General features: G+C 41.1%; 1 protein-coding gene across 1 annotated transcript in view; it reads right to left on the bottom strand.

The window, feature by feature from the left end:
- The window catches only part of LOC109414400 (MOXD1 homolog 2), a 100734-nt gene that overhangs the window by 39971 nt on the left and 36708 nt on the right, over positions 1-24055 (bottom strand). The window contains exon 2 of the mRNA XM_029875422.2: positions 4852-5340. Within this exon, the coding sequence (XP_029731282.2) occupies positions 4852-5124 (273 nt within the window). The 5' untranslated portion in view covers positions 5125-5340. The remainder of the gene's footprint in view (positions 1-4851; positions 5341-24055) is intronic.

Below are 24055 nucleotides of genomic sequence, written 5' to 3'. Positions count from 1 at the left end.
AATAACATTTGAATTATTTTCACGTACAACCTTTGTTCGGGAAAAGTTATAAAGCATCATGTTGTGCAACAACTTATTTTTTTGTTGTTCAAAGCGTTTTACAAATGCACAGTAAAGTTGTTATTCAGCTTTGGCAAAAATGATAGAAAATAAATAAAATGCAAAAATGTTGAACTCTCACGAGAGTAATTATTTGCTCTCATGTTAAGAACACCTATTATGAAATAAGAATTACATATAAAATTACCTAAATCCGGATTAGAACTCGAGACCTGTCGATTGCCAGCCGCATGCCTTCCTATCTGCGCCATCCTAGAGATGGTGAGATGCAGCACCCAAAGCAAAACATAATCTTCCCATGACTCAATAATGATCACTCCTGAACTTGTGTTCAGCAGTGGTGAATTAGCACAGCACGTGGTAATCAACTGAACAACGCCTTATACTCAACAGCTGTTCAGCCCAAAACACGTGTTTTCCATTCTGATTCCGCTGTCAGTATTTTTATCGCACGGTGAGAAAACTTGTATCGAATGCGGCCAAAAAGTGTTGGTCCTTATTGAAGATATTGTTTCCAGACGTACTAATTGCGATATGAATATGTTTTTATTTTTATTATTAAATATCGATCTTTTAAAATGTATGACAATATGTGGTGCGGTATGGTCTTGGACATGGTGCATTCACAGCATCTGTTCAGGTAATCTACTCATGCTCAGTCGAAGATCCGTTAAGCAATTTTTTTATTTATGCTTTTAAGTGCATAAGGATGTTTAGGGATACTTGAAATGTGTCGACTTCTGAATGCTGTTTAGTTGTCTAGGTGACTGTGGGAACAATATTCAGTAAACAGACAGCACTGGAATGTCAAATGCATCTATCCAAGCATCGCGTATAATCGAACTGCTGCGGAAGATAAAACATATAATAATCAAGGTACAAGATATCTTGTTACAGACTAATAATAATAAATAAATGCCTCATTTTTACGTTCATTACGTCTCTTGGCACTCACCGTTAACTACATATATAATTCTATTCTGTTTTATTTTATGTGATTCGTTTAAAATAATGTTTTTTTTAATAACTTGGTTGTCTAAACAGTTTTAGCCATGATTTATCCCATAATCCGAACAAAGTTCCGAGTCAAACTATGACGGGTTGAAGGCGTTTATTTGACAAGTGAAAGGCACATTGTTCAAGAGCATATGCTTATCGATACATCAGTTTAATAAGATGCAGACAAATGTTTTGTTAAACTCTTTTGTTAAGGAATCAATGCTTGTCGAATAAATTTCTTGTTAAACTTTTGAAAAGTGCTTTAATTTATCATTGTTGATACCGATGAGGAAAGTCGAACATTGACTACATTCTCAATTCAAAAATCATTTAAACAGTAATGTGTAGAGCATAATTTTAGTTCAGCTATCATTACCATTATTAAGCAACAATTCAGCAAGCTTGCTTGTTTGTGACTTGCAATTGTTAGTTGGGAGCCGCCATCTTAAATTTGGAGCCACCATCTTGGATTTTAAACCGCCATTTTGGATATTCTGGTCGCCATTTTTGGAGTCCAGACATCCTCCCCATGGTTTTGGAGCCTAAACTCTATTAATTAGCCGCCATCTTGAATTTGGAGCCGCCATTTTGGATTTTAGATCACGATCTTGGAAATTCTGGTCGTTATTTTTGGACTCCGGATATCTCCTCCATACCAAATATCATATTACATGGCATTCCTAAAGCTCCATTAAATAGCCATCATGAATTTAGAGCAGCCATCTTGGATTTTAGATCGCCATCTTGGATATTCTGGTGGCCATTTTTGGACTCCGGAAATCTTCCTCATATCAAATATGCCCAAATTAAATGGTTTATTTTATTACACAGCTGCCATCTTGAATTTTGAGCCGCCATATTGGATTGTTGACCGCCATCTTGCATATTCTGGTCGTTATTTCTGGACTCCGGACATCTTCGTCATTCCAAATATACCCATACTGCATTTTTTATGGCCTAAAACTCCACTAAACAGCCGCCATCTTGAATTTGGAGCAGCCATCTGGGGTTTTAGATCTTGGATATTTTGGTCGTTATTTTTGAATTCCGGACATCTTCCTCATAACAAAAATACCCATTATTGCATGGTTTTGGAGCCTAAAACATCATTAACAGCCACCATCTTGAATTTTGAGCCGCTATCTGGAATATTAGGCTGCCATTTTGAATTTTGGGCTGACATCGTGGAATTTATGGTCTCCAGTGTAATTTCTGCACAAAATCGGTCAACCATGCTAAAGGTTACAAAAATCGCCGCAGTTTGATATGTCGCATGATGGGGCTTGGTTCAGTTTTATGTACGACCAGTTCTACCGGTACTGGTCCGGATCACTCAAATGGACATAACTGCGGAACGCCTTGACCGATCCGGACCATTTTTAATATCAAACAATGCGGTAAAACTCCGGTTTGATTCGAGCTATAATCCGAAAAATCGGTTAATGGGAGAAGCCTTCAAAGACATACACACACACACACACACACACACACACACACACACACACACACACACACACACACACACACACACACACACACACACACACACACACACACACACACACACACACACACACACACACACACACACACACACACACACACACACACACACACACACACACACACACACACACACACACACACACACACACACACACACACACACACACACACACATACAGACATCACCTCAATTCGTCGAACGATTGATATATGTGACTTGACCCTCCGAGCCTTCTATCGAAAATTCGTTTTATGAGTGAACATATAGCCTTTAGTACACTTTGGTGTACGAGAAAGACAAAAACATGGGAATGCACTCTTAAAAAATTCTAGGGGGAATATATAAAATAATGCTTGCTCCTTCGTGAAAATTTCAGAAAAAGTTCATGAAACAATATTCATTGAAGGGTTTTCCCGGAATAGTTCTCAATCAGGCTCAGTAAGTTATTTCCATGGGGGCGTATCAGTAAAAGGGCGCCAAAATTTGGAAAACTTGAGCAATCAGTTTTGGTTTTACTATAACATACTATAATTTTCTCGGGAAATATCTTTCCGTAATAACTCTGAAAACATCATGTTCAGTGTACTCTCGTTCTCCCTTCAGCGCAAATTCCAATCGATCATAAACACGGAATTTATCGTACCTCGGCACATGTTCCTTCAAACAAACTTTGCTACGAGTGTTGATGTTCGCCGCTCTCTAAACCAGTGACAAGAACAACAACACCGACTAACAGTGGTTATTAGTTGTCCCCAGAGACAGGGAAAAATTCCTGCCTGTTTGTCGTACGAACTACAACAGCCGATCCTACACAACAGCATAACAGGCGCAGGCAGGTACCAGCCAGCACGTTGCCTGCTTTTTTCGCGCGCGCACGTGGGCGTCCATCCACCACATCATGCTAATTTATTTCATGTCGCAAATCGCAAAACCAAACACCCCCTGTTCCACCTTCCGCCAACAGTCTTCCTCCCACCCACCACCGCACCGGCACTTGTGCCGCGTGCGACAAGCATCGGCGACATAAATTTTCTCATGTTGTACTACCACGGTCGATCGGCGGCCACTCCGGTGCCTGTGCGCGATGGGAAATCTTTTAAATCCCTTGGGGCGCTTAAGGAAGCGCGCGAAGGCTTGTCAAAGTGGACGCCCCCGCAGCAGCAGCAGCAGCAACAGCAACAGCAGTGTGATTACAGCCTGAGTTGTTCCAGTCCCAAGCGATCCGAGAAGATATTTTGCGTTCAAGTGCAATGGCGTGTTGGTGTCCGTGTGACTTGCTTTAGTTGATGTGGAAGATTGCCGAAAGCCAAAGAATAGGGGAGGTTGATGTAAATTGGATTAATAATTGAAATAGTTTGCCTTTTTTCTAATATTAATAATGAACATAGAAGAAAAAAAAAGAAATCATGTCAATTCTTTCGCAATTCTCGCTGAAATGAATTTGATTTAAAATGATTCTTCTTCAAACAAGCAGAGTTTCACTTTTTTTTCGGGCCACAAGAGTTGAGCAATTTCAATTAACCCAACATCCAGATGAGCTTCAGCAAAAAACGCAAAACCTCAGCAAGATGCAAGCTCTCCACTGCAACAAGATCGTTAGTTTTTATGAATAAAATTAATTGCTTTTTCCGGCCCATTTGCAGCAGACTGCGCGGAATCGAGTCAAGATTTTAAGTCTACACCCCCTGATGACTATAGAGTGCTTGGCGCTGCTGCTGACGATGCGCTACAGTGCGCATCGCTTCTGGAGCGCGACAATTAGTGCCGGCGATGCAATAAATTCGCTCCTTTCGATTTTCGCTCATCGTAGTCGCGCGTCATGCTGCCATATCCAAAGTCACGCCGAGCACGCATCGGATTCGAAGGGGCGACGACGATGACGACACGACGTTTTGCTCCAGGCCCCTTGAAAAGTGGGCGGAATTTCTAAATTAGCTCAACCAACAAAATAAAACAAAGCAAATGGCGATGGCAACGATCGACGATGATGACGCCAGCGCGCGAGCGCGCGTTTTGACTCCGATAGCAATCTTCACATCTAAATTATCTCCACACCGTCATCGATGAGACACGTACCGAGCCGCGTCAGTTCATCGAACGCCGATCACGATGGGAGGAGGATCCCCTTAAGCGATCTCCCCAAAAATATGAAAACAGATGAAAACGAACTTTCTAAAAAAAATCTCCTCCAGATAATTATCTCCTCCGGTACCAGAAAAGGGTCCGAACGCGAGTCACGCGCTCTGCTCTCTCCCATCCCATTTAATTGTGCGACAAGGTCTTACCTGAAAGTGGACCTGCCCGTTGTCGACCCATCCGATCACGATGTCCGCCCCGTAGATGGACCCATCGGTGGAGAACCCTAGGCCGACGTAGCCCAAGGTGCGCGCCTGCACCTCGAAGGTGATGTCCTGGTTGTTGATGCTCCACAGCAGCCGGTAGTTTTCGTCCAGATCGACCGCGTGGTCCCAGTGGGCAGCGCTGGTTAAACCGGCCAGGGCCACCGCCGTCGTCACCAGGATCACCAGTTTCCGCATCGTCACCTTTGTGGGACACATAGCACTTTTAACTTTGGGTGAGGAATTTTCTTCTTTTTTTGGATCACCTATTACACTCACACTTTCGGGAGTGGATATTGCCTTCAACTAGATTTTGACACACAACACAATTAATCACTTAGGAACAAGCAATTTTTCTTCACCGTTCGACACTCATGCTGATTGCTTCTATTCTTCTTCGAGCTTCACGAAGTTGAGATCCGTATGTGTAGTTTTCTGTAATTGAATGATAATAGATTGTATTAGTTAGTTATGATTGTTAACACAATTGAATAGGGACGTAACGATAACATTTTTGTGAATGCGGTGCTGTCTTGGGTCTTCCACTTCATATAATTCTTATTTTGCTTAAGGATCTGAAAAAATCTTACAAATGTGAGAATAGACTAGTCTGCGACTGAAAACCATGGTAATGGATCGTATGAATAAAACTGATACTCTTTACTCAGATCTCTGTGAAGATACACAGAGATTTGCTCCACGGCTTCACAAAGATTTAGTAAAGAGTATTTTCTCATATGGCCTGACATAGAAATAATAATAGTAACAGTATAATACAGGATGAGTAAACAATTGAAACTCGTAGATGTTTGAACAAGGTTCGATTCAGTCACGTAGTTTTGAACTAGTGTTTAAGTTTCAGGGTCTCCTGTTAGCCTAGTTCTAGGAGTTCTCGATTAACACTTCTTACAATAAAGGGGCGTTACAAAGCTAGGTGGTTCCCAAGCTGAGGTAACAGTCTATTTGGCATATAATAAACTAGTATGAGTACACGTAGAACAAATTTTTGCCATCCAGATGCCCCTCATCCCTCTAAAGCCTCCATGAGACCTCTTACGATCTCACTCAAACCCCCTGAGATCCTCTGCAACGTTCCGGAGTCCTCCTGAAATCCCCCTGGGACCTTACAGAACTCCCCTTAGACTTCTCTTATAATCCCTCTGGAATCCCCTGAGAACCCCAGAAACTCCCGAGAAACATCTGAAACGCCTCCGAGACCAATGGAGTCCCTGTTGAAATACCCTGAGAATCCCTGAAACGCTCCTGAGACTGCCTAAAACGACACTACGATGCCTGGGAACTCCCTGGAAACCTATGAAATGACACTGAGATCCCCTGAAACACTTTTGGAACCCCTGGAATTTGGCTTGGAACCCCCTGAAAACCTTGAACCCTGAGGCCTCTTGATACCTCCTGAGCACCCATGAAAACGCCTGAGACCTCCTGAATGTCACGGTTTTTGAGAATTTACGTGTCTTGTGACCATGAATTGGAAACCACTGATCTTTGAAATGCATCTGTATTAATGATACTGCTCCTTGAGATGGACAATCCGAAAAAACATTTGCACTACTTTCTAGCACTTCCGGTGCTTCAGAAATTCCCGTGGCTCGTGACGTCATATTGGGAACTACTGGGCTATATTTAAGTAAGTTGATCCAAAGGCGTAGAATCCTATAAACATTTTCGTTTCGTCGGCACACTTGCGGTTCTTGAGATATTCACGTGGCCCGTGACTATAGATTGGAAATCATTGATTTTCACAACATATCAAAAGTCAAGTGATCATGACACTGTTCTTTACATCAATACAACTCGAGGAACAGCCTATTATTTAAAGTAGAAGAAATCTCTGATTAAATATTGCCAACGTCAACTTCTCCATGAATGGTGAAACTAGGAAGAACAGCCTTTGATCAATAGAAGGAAATATTTTTAATGATCATATTGGCAGCAAGAATGTCAAAGAGTTTCCCTGAATTCCTTAAATATGTAGTACTTCGGCCAAACGGCATACAGTAAAATGACATATTTGGTCAGATGGCAGTCGACCAAATGACGTTCGGTCAAACGACATTTGGTCAAATGACCGGACACCGACTTGAATGTAATCATTCCATAAACGGATGTATGTATGTAGCACTAAATCGAATCAGTTTATAACCTAAATGAGTTTCAATTCAGGTTTAAAAATAAGGTTGCATGGCAGATCAAGAGGGTAAGATCTAAAAAATAACAACGTAATGGCATTCTGATTCCGAAGGAATGAGGCAGCATTCAGGAAAGCTGCGTTTCCAATGGTTTCGGAGGGGTTCTCAGAGGTATTATCAGAGGTATTATCAGGGGCTTCTAGAACAACTTCAAAAGTGTTCAGAAGGATAGGTTCGAGGGATACTATAGTCATCCGTGGAAGTATTAAGAGTCGGTAAGCTACAGAGGGGTATCAGAAGGGTTTGAAGGCGTTTCAAGGGGTCAGGTGAGTTTTCAGAGGTTTCAGGGGGCTTCCGAAGAGTTTCAGGGAAAACTATGGGGACCCAAGGTGACTTCGAGTCGTCTCGAGAGGTTTCTACGGTTCCGTAGAGAAACTCTACGAGGGTCTAAGAGGGTTTTTTAAAGTTTTTTTTTCAAGACGTTTCAGTGAATTTCAGGAAATTCCAAAATGTTTAAGGGGGCCTAAGAAAAGCTTAGGGAAAGACTACGGGAGTCTCAGGAGGTTTTTTCTAAAAGATTTAACCTTCTTTGGGCATTAAAAAAAGTTCCGAATAATACATTGGGGTCATTATGACCCCGACATCCAAACTCTTATAGAATGAAGATTTTTTCACCAATTCAAATGACCAATGTGTTATTTGATAGACAACTTTACCAAGAATATATTGATATGTTGAAACAGTGGTTCCGGGAACATTGGCCATCGGGAATCTATTACACAGGGCACCATGTCGGACATGTGGGATAGCACTACATTTTGCCAGTAGTTGAGGAATATCTCGCGTTCTGGACCACTTAGAAGGATATTGTTTTCGGCAAAATTGCTCAGAAGACTAAGAGTTTCCATATAGGAAACAATTTAGTTCGAAAATCACTCACTGCGTGGCGCTAGTTGATCGTAGGAGCTTCCAGTTCAGTCTAAACGTCGTATATCTCGCGTTCTGGACAACTTAATAAGATACTGTCTTCGGCAAAGTTGCTCAGACGTCTAAGAGCTTTCGCATGGAAAACGGTTGTCCCCCATTTCCCGGAAAACCATTTCCCGGAAAACCGTTTCCCGGAAAGACGTTTCCCGGAAATCCATTTCCCGGAATGGACCATTTCCCGGAAATCCATTTCCCGGAATGGACCATTTCCCGGAAATCCATTTCCCGGAATGTACCATTTCCCGGAAAAAATATTTAAAATTAATTTTCCGTTTGCGTTCTCTAAATAATGGCAGTGAACTATAATTGTATAATGTTTGACAGTATTGATATTCAAAGAGCAGTAATCGATAAGAAGGACACAAAATCATTTACTACAGAATACATAAGGGACCGTAATTTTTACAATCATTGTAATTCTCACAAATAGTAAATTTCTCCTTATTTCAAAGGCTATTCATTTGAGTTTTTTTGTAACAATTGGTGGCGGCATCAAACCACCGACGAAATTAAACTTTTTTTCATTTTTTTTTACATATTTATATATATGTTTATATATGTTTTTATCACATATTTTCCCTTCTTCCAAGCATAGGCTGTTCCTTCTAGTTAAAATGCTAAAATAGTTGTTGACTTTTAGCTTGGCGGCCAGCTCCTAATTATTTCATAGGTTATTTTGGATGTATACCGTTTTTTCGCTTAATTTTTTTTCGCAGTGTAACATTTACCGAAATGAATCATTTCGCCGAATATCATTTCGCAGAATGACTTTTCGCGGAATGTATTCTTTCGCGGAATACCATTTCGCGGAATACTTTTTCGCGGAATTTAATATTTTACAAACGATAGAAGAATCAACAGTGTAATTTCCGCATGGCTTGATCAGGCAAAGCTAAATCAAGAAATTAACATTTGACAATAAAAGAATGATAAATTATTTTCTCTGCTTAACTTTAACTCTGCTGAACCTTAGCTCTCCGATTATATTAATTGATTGTTAATCTAATACCTTCCTGAATAAAAATTTGCCTTGTTTGATTCGTAATCTGTTCTCAAGAATTTCGAACGTAAGGCCAAAGCCCATTGGGCCAAACGTCGTCAGGACGAATGGGCATTATGCGTTAAAATCAATAAGCAATCGTTGTCACATAGATTGTACTTTTAAGCGCTAATATTGGTAACTCCATCAGAGATTCTTCCTTCTTTCAAATAAGGCTGTTCTTCCCAGCAAAATACTGAATTGCTAAATGTTCCACAATTCGTCTTCTTCTTCAAAAACTGTATAGGCACAGAGAACAGACATCCAAGTCCAGTTCCGAAACTGTGTAAGGAATGTAACGGCCATTTGAAATCGGCAACACAAGTGGCAATAGCGTTGCGCTGCAATCGGTTAATTTCCCATACTCATTAAATTCACCACTTGAAATGTTTCAATTCACCACTGACTGTGGCAATATGGTGCTTGGTGGCGTTAGTGTTGTCATCGTGTTTTGGTTTGCAACCTTACTCAAGTAAAGATTCAAATCCTTACACAACTTTCCGAAAGAAATTTGTTCTAGCCTGGATGTCTGTTCTCTGTGGTATAGGGTATTTATTCCCTTATTAAGCATGTGGCTCCCATGTTCATCCTACGAAAAACAACCAATTGAAGCACTGCTTGTTTTGTTTTTTTTTTTCTTATTTTTGTATTTTATGTTAGAAGTGAGCACGCATGAAAACAAAAAAAACGGAATCAATCGGTGCCGTAATCGCTTGTTTTCGAATAGGATGAATATGGGAGCGTAAGGTTACTGATGGCACACATACCCTGTGTTGTTACGTTTGCGGCGATGAAATCCGGCGCTCTATAGAAGATTTCACCTTCTTTTGATAATAGGCTGTTCTTTCAAGTTACACTGTTGAAAATTTTGGCCAGCGACCAAACTGCTAATCAAATGAACATGTTTCCTTCTATTAAGAATGGGCTGTTTTTTAGAGTTACACTATTAGTGTGTTTTTTGGTGGCCAGGCTGCTGACCCTACCATCAGAAATGTATCCTTCTCTAAATCGAGGTTTTTTTTTTGAGTTGCACAGTTATGTTGTTTATTGGTGGTCCACTGCTAACTCCGTAGGAGGTTTGTCCTTCTTTTTAAATGTGGTCTCCTTTCAAATAACACTTGCTGGTGACCAAACTGATATCTACATTTAAAAATTTTCCTTCTTTAAAGAATAAGTTGTTAACTTATAAGTTGCAGTGCTACAGTATTATTTAGTAAACCAGCAACTAACTCATTCTTATGAGATTTTTCTTTCTTTTAATAATAGGCAGATCTTTCAATCCAATTGGTCTAACATCTGTTTAGCCCAGTGATTAATCGCCTCATTCAGTTGAGCTTAATCTCCCAGCATCATAATTTTCGCACTGAGCCTATTTCTCAGCTTCTACACGTTCGCGCTTATTGACTGAAAGCATTATATTTTAAATTGTTGCTTTTTGTAAACCACGTGACCGCGTAACCCTTAATTCAAGTAAAACTCCTTAGGGATAACTTGATCGGCTTTCTCTTCTTTTTGATGTTCCAACTAGCTTGTACTGTTATAACAGAAATCAAAACAAATCTCATATTTGTATCAGAGGATTTCCTACCTATCAAACATACGCTGTTTTTTTACAGATATACTATTAATTAGATATCAGATATCAGCCCTTCTTCTCAACAAAGGCTGTTATTTGATAAATAGGGTATCGGGATGCTTCGTTGGCATAGTCCCCTCATTCGGCCTATCTTAAAGTTAACCAAAAACTCAAACAAACACCCATAACTGGAGATCAGAAAAGCTATGCGCCAATCAACTGTAACATTTCGTTTCAATTTTAGCATTTTGGAGCATTAAAATTGAAAAAAATGTCACTTTGTTTAGCTTTTGTAGACGCCTTGATTCTTAGACTTAGTGGGTAGTCTATACACATGATCATAAATGGCCTGATTCTGGAACATTTCGAATTGAATTTTTGATAACTGAACATTTTATGCGACGGTCAAAGACGCTATTTTGATCTTGTATATTTGTTTTCAACGAAAAATAACTATTTTACAAATTAAATGTGGGCCGAATATTGAGACCCAAATCTTGGCCCATCAGTAAAGTGACGTCAACAACACCGAAAAAGTGACGTCAATCACATTGCTTGCGAATGAACCAGAAAGAACGAACGGCAAGAAAGATTTTGTGCGCGATGACTGTAAAAATAACACAATGATGGGGTTGCATTGTTTTCGTTACTATATTAAGAAAAAACTTTAGTTTAAATGATTTATTTATAGTTATGTGAAAATTTGGCTTCGAAAATGTAATTTGAAAGCAAGATTGGTGAACAAACAGTGAAAATACTTCAGCAAAAATATTAAAAAAATTATAGAATACGTGGTTCTAGCGTTTGGAGAGCAATAGGCCAACGTTGTATCCACTAGTAGGCCAATTTTTGTACCGTAGACCAACGTTGCATACCATCGCATCGAATCTTTTCAACGTAATTAAGTAAGTTCTTGAATATTTTCGCAAGTTTACTTCCAATTGCAGAAACATGCACTGCCTAGAGTGCGTGCTAAAGTGAACACATCATTTATACTGGTATTTATTCACGAGTTATGGTCAAAATTGCCAGGCGGTTGGCATATTAGGCCAAGGAACGGTACACATACCCTATTATGCGTTATGCTGATTTTAGAATAACAACTGCTGAATTAATATTATCGAAGAATTTTCCTTCTTTCATACATAAGCTGTTCTTTCGAAGTATACCCTCACAAAAATTTAATTGTGGATATGAAATATTCCATACTTCACTTGCCGTTTTGAGTTTTGAATTTTAGATCTTATCATGATTTAAATTTAAATTATAAGAGAATTTCGCGTAATGGTTTTTGGCGAAATGTTAAACAATCTGTATTTTCCCTTCTTTTACACCTAGGCTGTTCTTCCGAGTTATCTTTCAAAATAGTTGTCGGTATTAACCTGTCCATGTTTTCATTGAATATTGTCCCTTCTTTCAAACATAGGCTGTTCTTTCTAGTTACACCTAGAACAGTTGTTGGCATTAAGCTAGCAATATTTCCATATGATATATTCCCTTCTTTTACGCATATGCCGTTCTTTCGTGTTTATCGAGATCAAACTGCTAACTATTTCATCGAATATTTACCCTTCTTTTAAACATAGGCTGTTTTTTAAAGTTATACTGCTATAATAGTTATTTGAAACAAACTTTAGTTTTCAAAGAAGAGGAACGCAATACTTTTGACAAATACTTTGGCTACCAACAAGGAGTCTTTGATATTCATAAGATCAAAATACTGGAAAAGAGACAATGGCAATGTTCTTGTCCCTCCGATTAGCTGTGGAGGCATACCGTAATTTAGAGCTTTCAATTATTCATAATACTCGTCAGAAAAAAAACTAATACAAATCGAGAGTAGTACATAATTTTATTATTTTATGCAAATACCGTCTACCCCCGTTGGTTTGAACGACACCTCATGCAAACCAACGGGGTTCATTTTTTAATTTGAACTTCTAGTAACCCTGTGGGCATCGAAAACAAACTGATGGTAACCTTTTTGCTGTTTTGTTTTGATTCTGCGTTCCGTTTCACCCTGTTCCATGAGCAGAATGATGTTTGAACCATTTTTAGTTTGAACGATGTGCAGATTAGCGGGGGTCAAATTAAAAAGTGTTCAGATTAGATGCGGTCAAACCAACGAGGATAGACGGTACATATTTACAAAATAATGAAAATAATAGAAATGTTGTTTTTTGATATTGAATATGTTTTCCGGGAAATGGTCATTCCGGGAAATGGTTTTCCGAAAAATGGTACATTCCGGGAAATGGTTTTCCGGGAGATGGTACATTCCGGGAAATGGCTTTCCGGGAAACGGGTTTCCGGGAAATGGTTTTCCGGGAAACGACGTACAATCATGGAAAACAATTTAATTTGAGAATCACTCACTGTGTGGCGCTAGTGTTCTTATGAGCTTCTAGTTCAGTCTGAACGTCACATTTTTCGCGTTCTGGACCACTTAGAAGGATACTGTCTTCGGCAAAGTTACTCAGAAGACTAAGAGCTTGCGCATAGAAAACAAATTAGTTCGAGAATTATTCACTGCGTGGCGCTAGTGTTCTTGGGAGCTTCCAGATTAGTCTTAACGTCGTATATCTCGCGTTCAGGACCAATTAGAAAGATACTGTCTCAGTCATAGGACTGAAAACTTGCGCATAAAAACAATCTAGTTTGAGAATCACTCACTACCTGCCGCTTGTAATGCAAAAAGATTTAAAGAACTTTCAAGTTGTTTCTGTAGATTTTATGAGGTTACAGCCTCATGCATTATGGGTTTCAGAGTGCTTTATTAGAACTTGAGAGAAATATTTCTGTGGATTTCAGTGGGTTCGAGGGAGCTTCACTTATTATTTTGATTAATTTATTTTGAACATAAAATTTGGAAGACTGATAGAATGCTTCCAACATGCAGTGTTAAAAAAAACCTGGACGAATCACAGGGGATTTTTTTAGAGGTTTCAAGGCGTTTCAAGGATTTTAAGTGGATTCAGAGGGGTTCAGATGTCTTAGGGAGTTTCAATGGGGCTTCGGTAGAGTTTAAGGAAAGTCTACGGTGATCTCAGAAAGATTTCAATGCATTTCAATGAGTTTTAGTGTATTTTGGGGGGCTTAAATCGAGTTCCAGGGTAGTCTAAGATGGTCTCAAAGGGGGTTCGAAGGCGTTTTATGGTGTTAATGTGAATATCAAAGGGTGAGTACGAGCCTTATTAATAATACAGCTAGAGATCACTAGTTACGCTTGTAGATTCGCTAACACATGCTCAAGAGAGTGCTTTACGACTCTTAATAATGATTAAACTCACTGCTTGACCGATCGTAGTTGCATGAGACTTTGTAAGTATGAATTTTGTTCATAGTTCTTCAAATGATCAAAATTTATAGTAGTTTCAGTGGCCGATACTGAAGGGGGCTCACCCATCCACCTCTTCCCCGTATGCTCCACTTAAGTTCCTGAGCTATTAATATAATGAATTTCCATTTGGCTCATATAACCTTAATGAAGGTACCGTGATTTCGGTTGAAATTGATCACTTTTCACAGTTTTTGGCGTCCCATTTTTGAATGGCAACCAATATGATCAAACTCAATGCTTTGAAACAAGTATGACCATGGATTGCATCAGTCAACGAGGTCGAAACTTTTACGTGCTGAGGGGCTCGGGTTCGATTCCCGCCACAACTGTCAGAAAAAGTTTTCGGCTGTGTCACTGGGCGTTGCATGCTAGGCCGTTGTCTAACTAAATAGTACCGTACTTCCTTAAAAGAGCGAATAGCTCGCTGATAGCATTAAACATGTCCGTGTCTTTAAGTTCAAGTTATGTGTGCTACTTGATTTACTTTACTGAATGCCCTCGCAGCATCGCATGTAATTTTCTCCTAAAAAAGAGCGTGTCATCGTCATCCTCACAAGGATACCCCTTTCCCGTCGCGCATCAAAATCAGTTCCCTGATGGCACCCATTCATTGTAACACAAATAGAAGCCGGCAAAACTTTCTTCCGTCAACTTTTCACTTTTGAGACTTCGACAACGAACGAACACATGATGATGAATCCACACAAACTGGAGAGTAACATGAAAAGTTCGTTTTCTTCCAAGAGTTACCCTTTTCTGTTCTGATTTTCTTTTCTTTCTCGAAGTGAAATTAAAGAAGCGCGACACTGACGATATGACGAGTGTCAGCTTTTAGCGTGTGGAGTACAACGCGACGGGTGCCAAAACGTAATTTGTTTAAAAATTTATCCTTCGAGCTTCGGAAGCTACCAAGACCAACCTTGGGGCCGCACAATGTTGCGCCGTAAAAGATAAAATAAAAGCGCGAAATTTGGCTTCGGAACGAGAACACCTTTTTCGTCGCGTTCCCCCGCGAGGGAGTCACTCGTTACGAGACAAGCAAAGTTGTTCCTGAAGCTCCCTCATGTGGTGAATACGCGAAAAAGAACCGAGTCGCGCCACCATCGCCGCCGCCGGAACCGGAGGATGCGGAATTAATGGTATCGAATTAGGGAAGATTGCGATTTGGATTAAAAAGTTTTGCCTTCGGATTCCGGAGTTTCGCTTTCGTGTTCCACGCGACTCGATTCACCACACCTCCGTATCGGTACATTACCGGAGGGAAATTCGATTCTTCGATGCCTCTTCTCTCTCGGAGTGCGGGAAAAGATAGGAAACAGATTAGCACGGAATTCCAGTCATAAATTTCGCGCCTCAGTAATTGCTTCTTCTTGCTGTAACGATGACGGTGTTGCGCTCCTTTGGGGATCGAATCCGGATTGTTCGGATTCTATTCTGCTAGGTGCGGGTATTAGATTTCCATTATCGACTTTCGGAGGCGTGTGGCTCTGTTTCTCATAGCTTCACGGATCCGGTATCGGATGACAAGGGAAATTCACGCGAGAAATTACACACTTCCTTGTGGGAATGTGAGTGTACGTGTGCGTGCGTACGTGGAGATTGTTGCTCCGTTCGGCCGGAATTTGCAATGCTAATCCTTCTAATACGCCATATCTGGGTTCCCAGGGCATCAAGCGGCGTAATTTTCTCCGGAATCCGTTTACCAGTATCTTACTGACAAAGGTGCTTACACGAGTTAGGAGATACCCACATTTTCCCAGAACGAGTAAATATGTGCTGGGTGGGTGGAACATATCCCTATCAGCACTCTTCTCATTAACGGAAAAATATTTTCACTCGTGGGGGGACCTTGTGTCCCATCTTTTCCCAACGCACTCAGTTAAAGTATTGATCCACCATCGGGGTCACAGTCGAAAGTGAGGCAATAAAGTTGAACTATAAGGGTTCGAGTTTTCCACCCGGGGCACGTTGAACAATGCTGTTTGCCATGCGAAATAACCGTGTGCGTACGACATAACGGCCGATGTACTCCCTCCCGCTCTTGACACGGAATTTGGGCCGGGGAAACCACTTAAGTAGATCTTGAACGATTCGCACCGCTGCTGAAATGGTAATGAAATTGTATGCGTCTTCTGTAGAAAAATCTTTTTCAGGGGTAGTTTTTCCGCTGTGCCATTGTAGTAATTCCGATGAATGGTTCCACAGGGTGAATTGAGATTTTGGCAGGTCAACCTTGAATCTTGGTTAAAATGAGTTTTGAAAATACGTTTTGTAAGGTATGCGATACATCCATGGTAAACACAAAACAAAAACAACTTGATCGGGTTCATATCGTTCGAGACCAGCGAATAAGATAACTGAACCTTTTCGTAGATGTCAGCGAAATTCAAGTTATTTGTACGCCGGAAATCTTCGTTCTCTTTTTTTTTTTTTTTTTTTTATCTGTATTAACGAGATTTTTAGCCCTAGGCTAGTTCATCTCGGGACCCACGCTTTACTTCCCTTCCGAAGGAAAAACTCACATTTTGCGAGTTTGTCGGGAGTGGGATTCGATCCCAGGTCCTCGGCGAAGTGTTCTAACCATTACACCAGGTCCGCTCCACAGTCGTTCGTTCTCTTTTGTTATAGTAACTCTACTAAATAAACCTTTTTGTTAGTGAAATAGGCCACTCATAAGTAAAATTAAGAATTTAAGAAACTTTCGAACTTGAACTAACTTTGTTTTTAGTCATGGCTTCATTTGGCACATTTCGGCAATCTGATATTTCGGGAAACATAAGGCCAACGTAATGGAAGTTTTACAGATCAAAAAACTTTCCGAAATGCTTTTTAAATGCATATCTGCTCTAAAAACTAATATAGATATGATTTTGAGATTCAATAATCCACCACAGCAAAAAAAGGCAGCTCGAAGAGAGTGTGATTGCTGAAGCATAGTAAAGTATGGAGAAGAATGGTATGCGGAGGTTTAATGCAACTTTCAATGGCGCGTGACATAAGACTACGCCAGTGCCCGCCGTGGCCATGAATGGTTACAATGAATAAGCCAGGAAGGACGAGTTAAACTTTTTAAGTGTGGAAGTGAGCAGCTAGGTACATCAATTAACACTGCTTATACCAACAGGGTTTTTGTAACGTAAAATACCGACAGGCAAAAAAACGTGGAACTAATTATTTTGCACATCCATATCTCAGCAGTTAGTGAACCAAATTTCAATCTTTTTGCGTTAACGGAATCCTACACTATCCTAGAAAGGTGTAGTGAAAGCCGATTGGAATTTCATGCAGCTTCCGGTGAGAACCAGGCGAAAACATTAGTTCCACATTTTTAACTTCTTCCGGTTCCGTTTTGTTCCCGGATTGGTTGTGAGTACCATGTCTTTGTAGCGAGTTCTTTCGGAACCTCGAAAAGATAGCAACATTTTGTCTTCGGCAAAGTTGTTCAGAACAACAACCACTTCCTGGTGATGGATTTCATAGTTCCGAATTTCCCCATCACGTGGCGCTAGTGTACATAGTGACTTCCGGTACGACTTTGGTGGGATATAGCACGAGATTGAAGCCAGATAGGAAGATGCGATCTTCGGCAAAGTTGTTCAGGGCTACGAGTACTTCCAGCTCATGAAGCGCATAGTTCGGAATTTCACCAGCACGTGGCGCTAGTGTACATAACTACTTCCGGTTTGATTTTGGAGGGATATAGCACGGGGTTGAAGCCAGATAGGAAGATGCGATCTTCGGCAAATTTGTTCAGGACTACGAGTACTTCCATCTCATAAAGCGCATAGTTCGGAATTTCACCACCACGTGGCGCTAGTGTACATAGTGACTTCGGGTACAACTTTGGTGGGATATAGCACGAGATTGAAGCTAGATAGGAAGATGCGATCTTCGGCAAAGTTGTTCAGGACTACGAGTACTTCCAGCTCATGAAGCGCATAGTTCGGAATTTCATCAGCACGTGGCGCTAGTGTACATAGCTACTTCCGGTATGACTTTGGAGGGATATAGCACGAGGTTGAAGCCAGATAGGAAGATGCGATCTTCGGCAAAGTTATTCAGGACTATGAGTACTTCCAGGTCATGAAGAGCATAGTTCGGAATTTCACCACCACGTGGCGCTAGTGTACGTGGCTACTTCCGGTATGACTTTGGAGGGACATAGCACGAGATTGGAGCCAGATAGAAATATGCGATCTTCGGCAAAGTTGTTCAGGACTACGAGTACTTCCAGGTCATGAAGCGCATAGTTCGGAATTTCACCACCACGTGGCGCTAGTGTACGTGGCTACTTCCGGTATGACTTTGGAGGGATATAGCACGAGGTTGAAGCCAGATAGGAAGATGCGATCTTCGGCAAAGTTGTTCAGGACTATGAGTACTTCCAGGTCATGAAGAGCATAGTTCAAAATTTCACCACCACGTGGCGCTAGTGTACATAGCTACTTCCGGTATGAATTTGGAGGGCTATAGCACGAGATTGAAGCCAGATAGGAAGGTGTGATCTTCGGCAAAGTTGTTCAGGACTACGAGTACTATTTGGTGATGAAAAACATATTTCGGAATTTCACCCCCATGTAGCGCTAGTGTACATAGTGACTTCCGGTACGACTTTAGTGAGATAAATCACAAGATTGAAGCCAGATAGGAAAGTACGATCTTCGACAAAAATGTTCAGGATTACGATTTCTTCCAGGCCATTAAGAGCATAGATCAAAATTTCACCACCACGTGGCGCTAGTGTTCAGCTACTTTCGGTACGACCTTGGTGGGATATAGCACGAGATTGAAGCCAGATAGGAAGACGTGATCTTCGGCAAAGTTGTTCAGGACTACGAGTACTTCCAGTTCATGAAGCGCATAGTTCGGAATTTCACCACCACGTGGCGCTAGTGTACGTGGCTACTTCCGGTATGACTTTGGAGGGATATAGCACGAGGTAGAAGCCAGATAGGAAGATGCGATCTTCGGCAAAGTTGTTCAGGACTATGAGTACTTCCAGGTCATGAAGCATAGTTCAAAATTTCACCACCACGTGGCGCTAGTGTACATAGTGACTTCCGGTACGACTTTGGTGGGATATAGCACGAAATTGAAGCCAGACAGAAAGGTGCGATGTTCGGCAAAGTTGTTCGAGTACTTCCAGGTAATGAAGAGCATAGTTCCGACTAGCACCACCTCGTGGCGCTATATCATTAGGATGAAGCCAGATAGGAAGGTGTGATCTACGGAAATGTTGTTCATGACTACGAGTACTTCCAGGTCATGAAGAACATAGTTCCGAATTCCACCACCACGTGATGCTAGTGTACATAGTGACTTCTGATACGTCTTCAGTGAGATGTATCACAAGATAGAAAGGCACGAGTCTAGCTCCCACGTTCAAGGATCAAGGATCAAGGATCATTTCAGGACCACTTGGAGAATATTCCCTAAGAATAACTACAGAAATACTTTCCGCGAATGCCCAAGTCGTTTCTCTAAGAGATTCAGTTCTAGTAGAAATAAAGTTTTAGTATAATTATCGCAAAAGCTTTGATCTCATGGCAGATTTTTGTTACGTGAAAAATGTAAACTTCAGAAAAATATTCTCATAATGATGATTCAAACAAGTTTTAGCAAAGATATTAAAATAAATTTCTGGCTCCAACTTCATATTTATTATCCAGAATAATATATCAAACCCTTGACCATCCGCAAATAAAGGGGTGCAATCAACAGCGCCACGGACTCGGGCACTCTGGAGAGGAATTTCCGAATAAATCACTGCATACATTTCTGAAGGAATCTTTCCATGGACTTCGCGAACGAACTCTAGGAAAAAAATACGTAGTAATCCCTACAAAACATATTCCGAAAGCATCACTAAAAAACTTTCCTGAATTTGGGAGTATCATAATGAATCTCTGAAAGAACTTCTAAAATTTATCGTAAATGAATCGCAGATAGAAGCTCCGGAGTGATTTGAAATGAAATCGCTGAAGTTTTCAAGCTCCGGAGGAATTTCTGATGAAATCCTTGGGGAAAGAAAACGTTAGAAGATGGGTTCATGAAGGAAAATACAAACGGGGATCTAGAGGAACTCCAGACTCCCTGTTAAAGATTCCCTGTAGAAAATATAAATGTATGCTTGGGTGAATTTTTGAAGATATCACTGGAAAATCTCCTGAATCCCTGGAAAGATTTGCAAAACAATACTCAAGGATCCCAAATGGAATCACCCAGATGTTTTCCCGAAAGAAATCTTGGAAATAATTCAAAGGAATCTTGGGAGTCATTTCCGAAGCAATCTCTAAAAAATCCCAAAGAATTCTTGGTGAAATTTCGAAGAATTTTTCGAATAGCTGGAAAAACCTTTGTATGAATTATTTAACTATTTCTTGAACAAATCATGGAAGTATATTTCAAAAAATTCCATAAGCAATTTCTTAACTGGAATAAATTCAGCTGGAATCTCTGGAGGTATACTTGAAGAGTGTCCGTGAGGAATTTTAGTAATAACGACTGCATAAATTCCTTTGGGAATTCTACGAATAAATATTCACAGGAACCCTTGGAGGAGGAATTTCTTGAACAGTATTTTGAGGAATTGCTGGAGGAATGCTTTGAAAAATATCCGGAGGAATTCCTGGAGACATAATGAATAGATGAGTTTATTCCAGAAGAATCATTGGAGAAATGCTTGAATAAAATTCTAAAGAAATTCAAGTAGGAATCTGTGGAACAAAAATCTCTAATAAAATTCTCAAATACATCATTGAAAAAAAAATCCCAGGACCAACCCTGAGGAAATTCCTTGTCGGAATTTCCTTGAGGAATTCCCATACAAATAGCTAGATAAATTGCCAGAACAATCCTTCGAGTGAGTCAGAGAAGTCCCAATCTGAAATTTCTCTTGCATAGCTCTTAAAAATCGTTTTTTTGTATACTATCAAAACGTGGTGGTGAAATTCCAAACCCGGTAGTGTTCGTAGTCCTGAACAATTTTGCCTTCCTATCAGACTTGAAGATCGTGCAATACCTCATCAAATTCTTACCGGAGATTAGTATGTACACTAGCGCCACTTGATGGTGACGTGCGGAACTGGAAGTACTTGTAGTCCTGAACAACTTTGCCGAAGATCGCATCTTCCTATCTGGCTTCAATCTCGTGCTATATCCCTCTAAAGTCGTACCGGAAGTCACTATGTACACAAGCGCCACGTAGTAGTGAAATTTTGAACTATGCTCTACATGGCCTAGAAATACTCGTTGTCCTGAACAACTTTGCCGAAGATCGCATCTTCCTATCTGGCTTCAATCTCGTGCTATATTCCACCAAAGTCGTACCGGTACTAGCTATGTACAGTAGCGCCACGTGGTGGTGAAATTCGGAACTATGCTCTTGATGACCTGGAAGTACTCGTAGTCCTGAACAACTTTGTCGAAGATCGCATCTTCCTATCTGGCTTCAATCTCGTGCTATATCCCACCAAAGTTGTACCCGAAGTCACTATGTACACTAGCGCCACGTGGTGGAGAAATTCCGAACTATGCGCCTCAAGAACTGGAAGTACTCGTAGTCCTGAACAACTTTGCCGAAGATCGCATCTTCCTATCTGGCTTCAATCTCGTGCTATATCCACCAAAGTTGTACCGGAAGTCACTATGTACACTAGCGCCACGTGGTGGTAAAATTTTGAACTATGCTCTTCATGACCTGGAAGTACTCGTAGTACTGAACAACTTTGCCGAAGATCGCATCATCCTATCTAGCTTCAATCTCGTGCTATATCCCACCAAAGTCGTACGGGAAGTCACTATGTACACTAGTGCCACGTAGTGGTGAAATTCGGAACTATGCTCTTCATGGCCTAGAAATACTCGTTGTCCTGAACAACTTTGCAGAAGATCGCATCTTCCTATCTGGCTTCAATCTCGTGCTATATCCCACCAAAGTCGTACCGGAAGTCACTATGTACACATCACAGCGCCACGTGGTGGTGAAATTTTAAACTATGCTCTTCATGACCTGGAAGTACTCGTAGTCCTGAACAAATTTGCCGAAGTTCGCATCTTCCTATCTGGCTTCAACCCCGTGCTATATCCCTCCAAAGTCATACCGGAAGTAGCCACGTACACTAGCGACACGTGGTGGTGAAATTCCGAACTATGCGCTTCATGAACTGAAAGTACTCGTAGTCCTGAACAACTTTGCCGAAGATCGCATCTTCCTATCTGGCTTCAATCTCGTGCTATATCCCTCTAAAGTCGTACCGGAAGTCACTATGTACACAAGCGCCACGTAGTAGTGAAATTTTGAACTATGCTCTACATGGCCTAGAAATACTCGTTGTCCTGAACAACTTTGCCGAAGATCGCATCTTCCTATCTGGCTTCAATCTCGTGCTATATTCCACCAAAGTCGTACCGGTACTAGCTATGTACAGTAGCGCCACGTGGTGGTGAAATTCGGAACTATGCTCTTGATGACCTGGAAGTACTCGTAGTCCTGAACAACTTTGTCGAAGATCGCATCTTCCTATCTGGCTTCAATCTCGTGCTATATCCCACCAAAGTTGTACCCGAAGTCACTATGTACACTAGCGCCACGTGGTGGAGAAATTCCGAACTATGCGCCTCAAGAACTGGAAGTACTCGTAGTCCTGAACAACTTTGCCGAAGATCGCATCTTCCTATCTGGCTTCAATCTCGTGCTATATCCACCAAAGTTGTACCGGAAGTCACTATGTACACTAGCGCCACGTGGTGGTAAAATTTTGAACTATGCTCTTCATGACCTGGAAGTACTCGTAGTACTGAACAACTTTGCCGAAGATCGCATCATCCTATCTAGCTTCAATCTCGTGCTATATCCCACCAAAGTCGTACGGGAAGTCACTATGTACACTAGTGCCACGTAGTGGTGAAATTCGGAACTATGCTCTTCATGGCCTAGAAATACTCGTTGTCCTGAACAACTTTGCAGAAGATCGCATCTTCCTATCTGGCTTCAATCTCGTGCTATATCCCACCAAAGTCGTACCGGAAGTCACTATGTACACATCACAGCGCCACGTGGTGGTGAAATTTTAAACTATGCTCTTCATGACCTGGAAGTACTCGTAGTCCTGAACAAATTTGCCGAAGTTCGCATCTTCCTATCTGGCTTCAACCCCGTGCTATATCCCTCCAAAGTCATACCGGAAGTAGCCACGTACACTAGCGACACGTGGTGGTGAAATTCCGAACTATGCGCTTCATGAACTGAAAGTACTCGTAGTCCTGAACAACTTTGCCGAAGATCGCATCTTCCTATCTGGCTTCAATCTCGTGCTATATCCCTCTAAAGTCGTACCGGAAGTCACTATGTACACAAGCGCCACGTAGTAGTGAAATTTTGAACTATGCTCTACATGGCCTAGAAATACTCGTTGTCCTGAACAACTTTGCCGAAGATCGCATCTTCCTATCTGGCTTCAATCTCGTGCTATATCCCTCTAAAGTCATACCGGAAGTAGCTATGTACACTAGCGCCACGTGGTGGTGAAATTCCGAACTATGCTCTTCATGACCTGGAAGTACTCGTAGTCCTGAACAACTTTGCCGAAGATCACATCTTCCTATCTGGCTCCAATCTCGTGCTATATCCCACCAAAGTCGTACCGGAAGTCACTATGTACACTAGCGCCACGTGGTGGGGAAATTCGGAACTATGAAATCCATCACCAGGAAGTGGTTGTTGTTCTGAACAACTTTGCCGAAGACAAAATGTTGCTATCTTTTCGAGGTTCCGAAAGAACTCGCTACAAAGACATGGTACTCACAACCAATCCGGGAACAAAACGGAACCGGAAGAAGTTAAAAATGTGGAACTAATGTTTTCGCCTGGTTCTCACCGGAAGCTGCATGAAATTCCAATCGGCTTTCACTACACCTTTCTAGGATAGTGTAGGATTCCGTTAACGCAAAAAGATTGAAATTTGGTTCACTAACTGCTGAGATATGGATGTGCAAAAAAACAGTTCCACGTTTTTTTGCCTGTCGGTACTTAGCGTGTTAATCTAGCAGATTCTATA

This window comes from Aedes albopictus, chromosome 3 (genome assembly GCF_035046485.1).
Source record: "Aedes albopictus strain Foshan chromosome 3, AalbF5, whole genome shotgun sequence".
NCBI classification, from domain to species: domain Eukaryota; kingdom Metazoa; phylum Arthropoda; class Insecta; order Diptera; family Culicidae; genus Aedes; species Aedes albopictus.
Note: the sequence above shows the minus strand (reverse complement) of the source record. Positions and strands in the feature narration are given on the sequence as shown.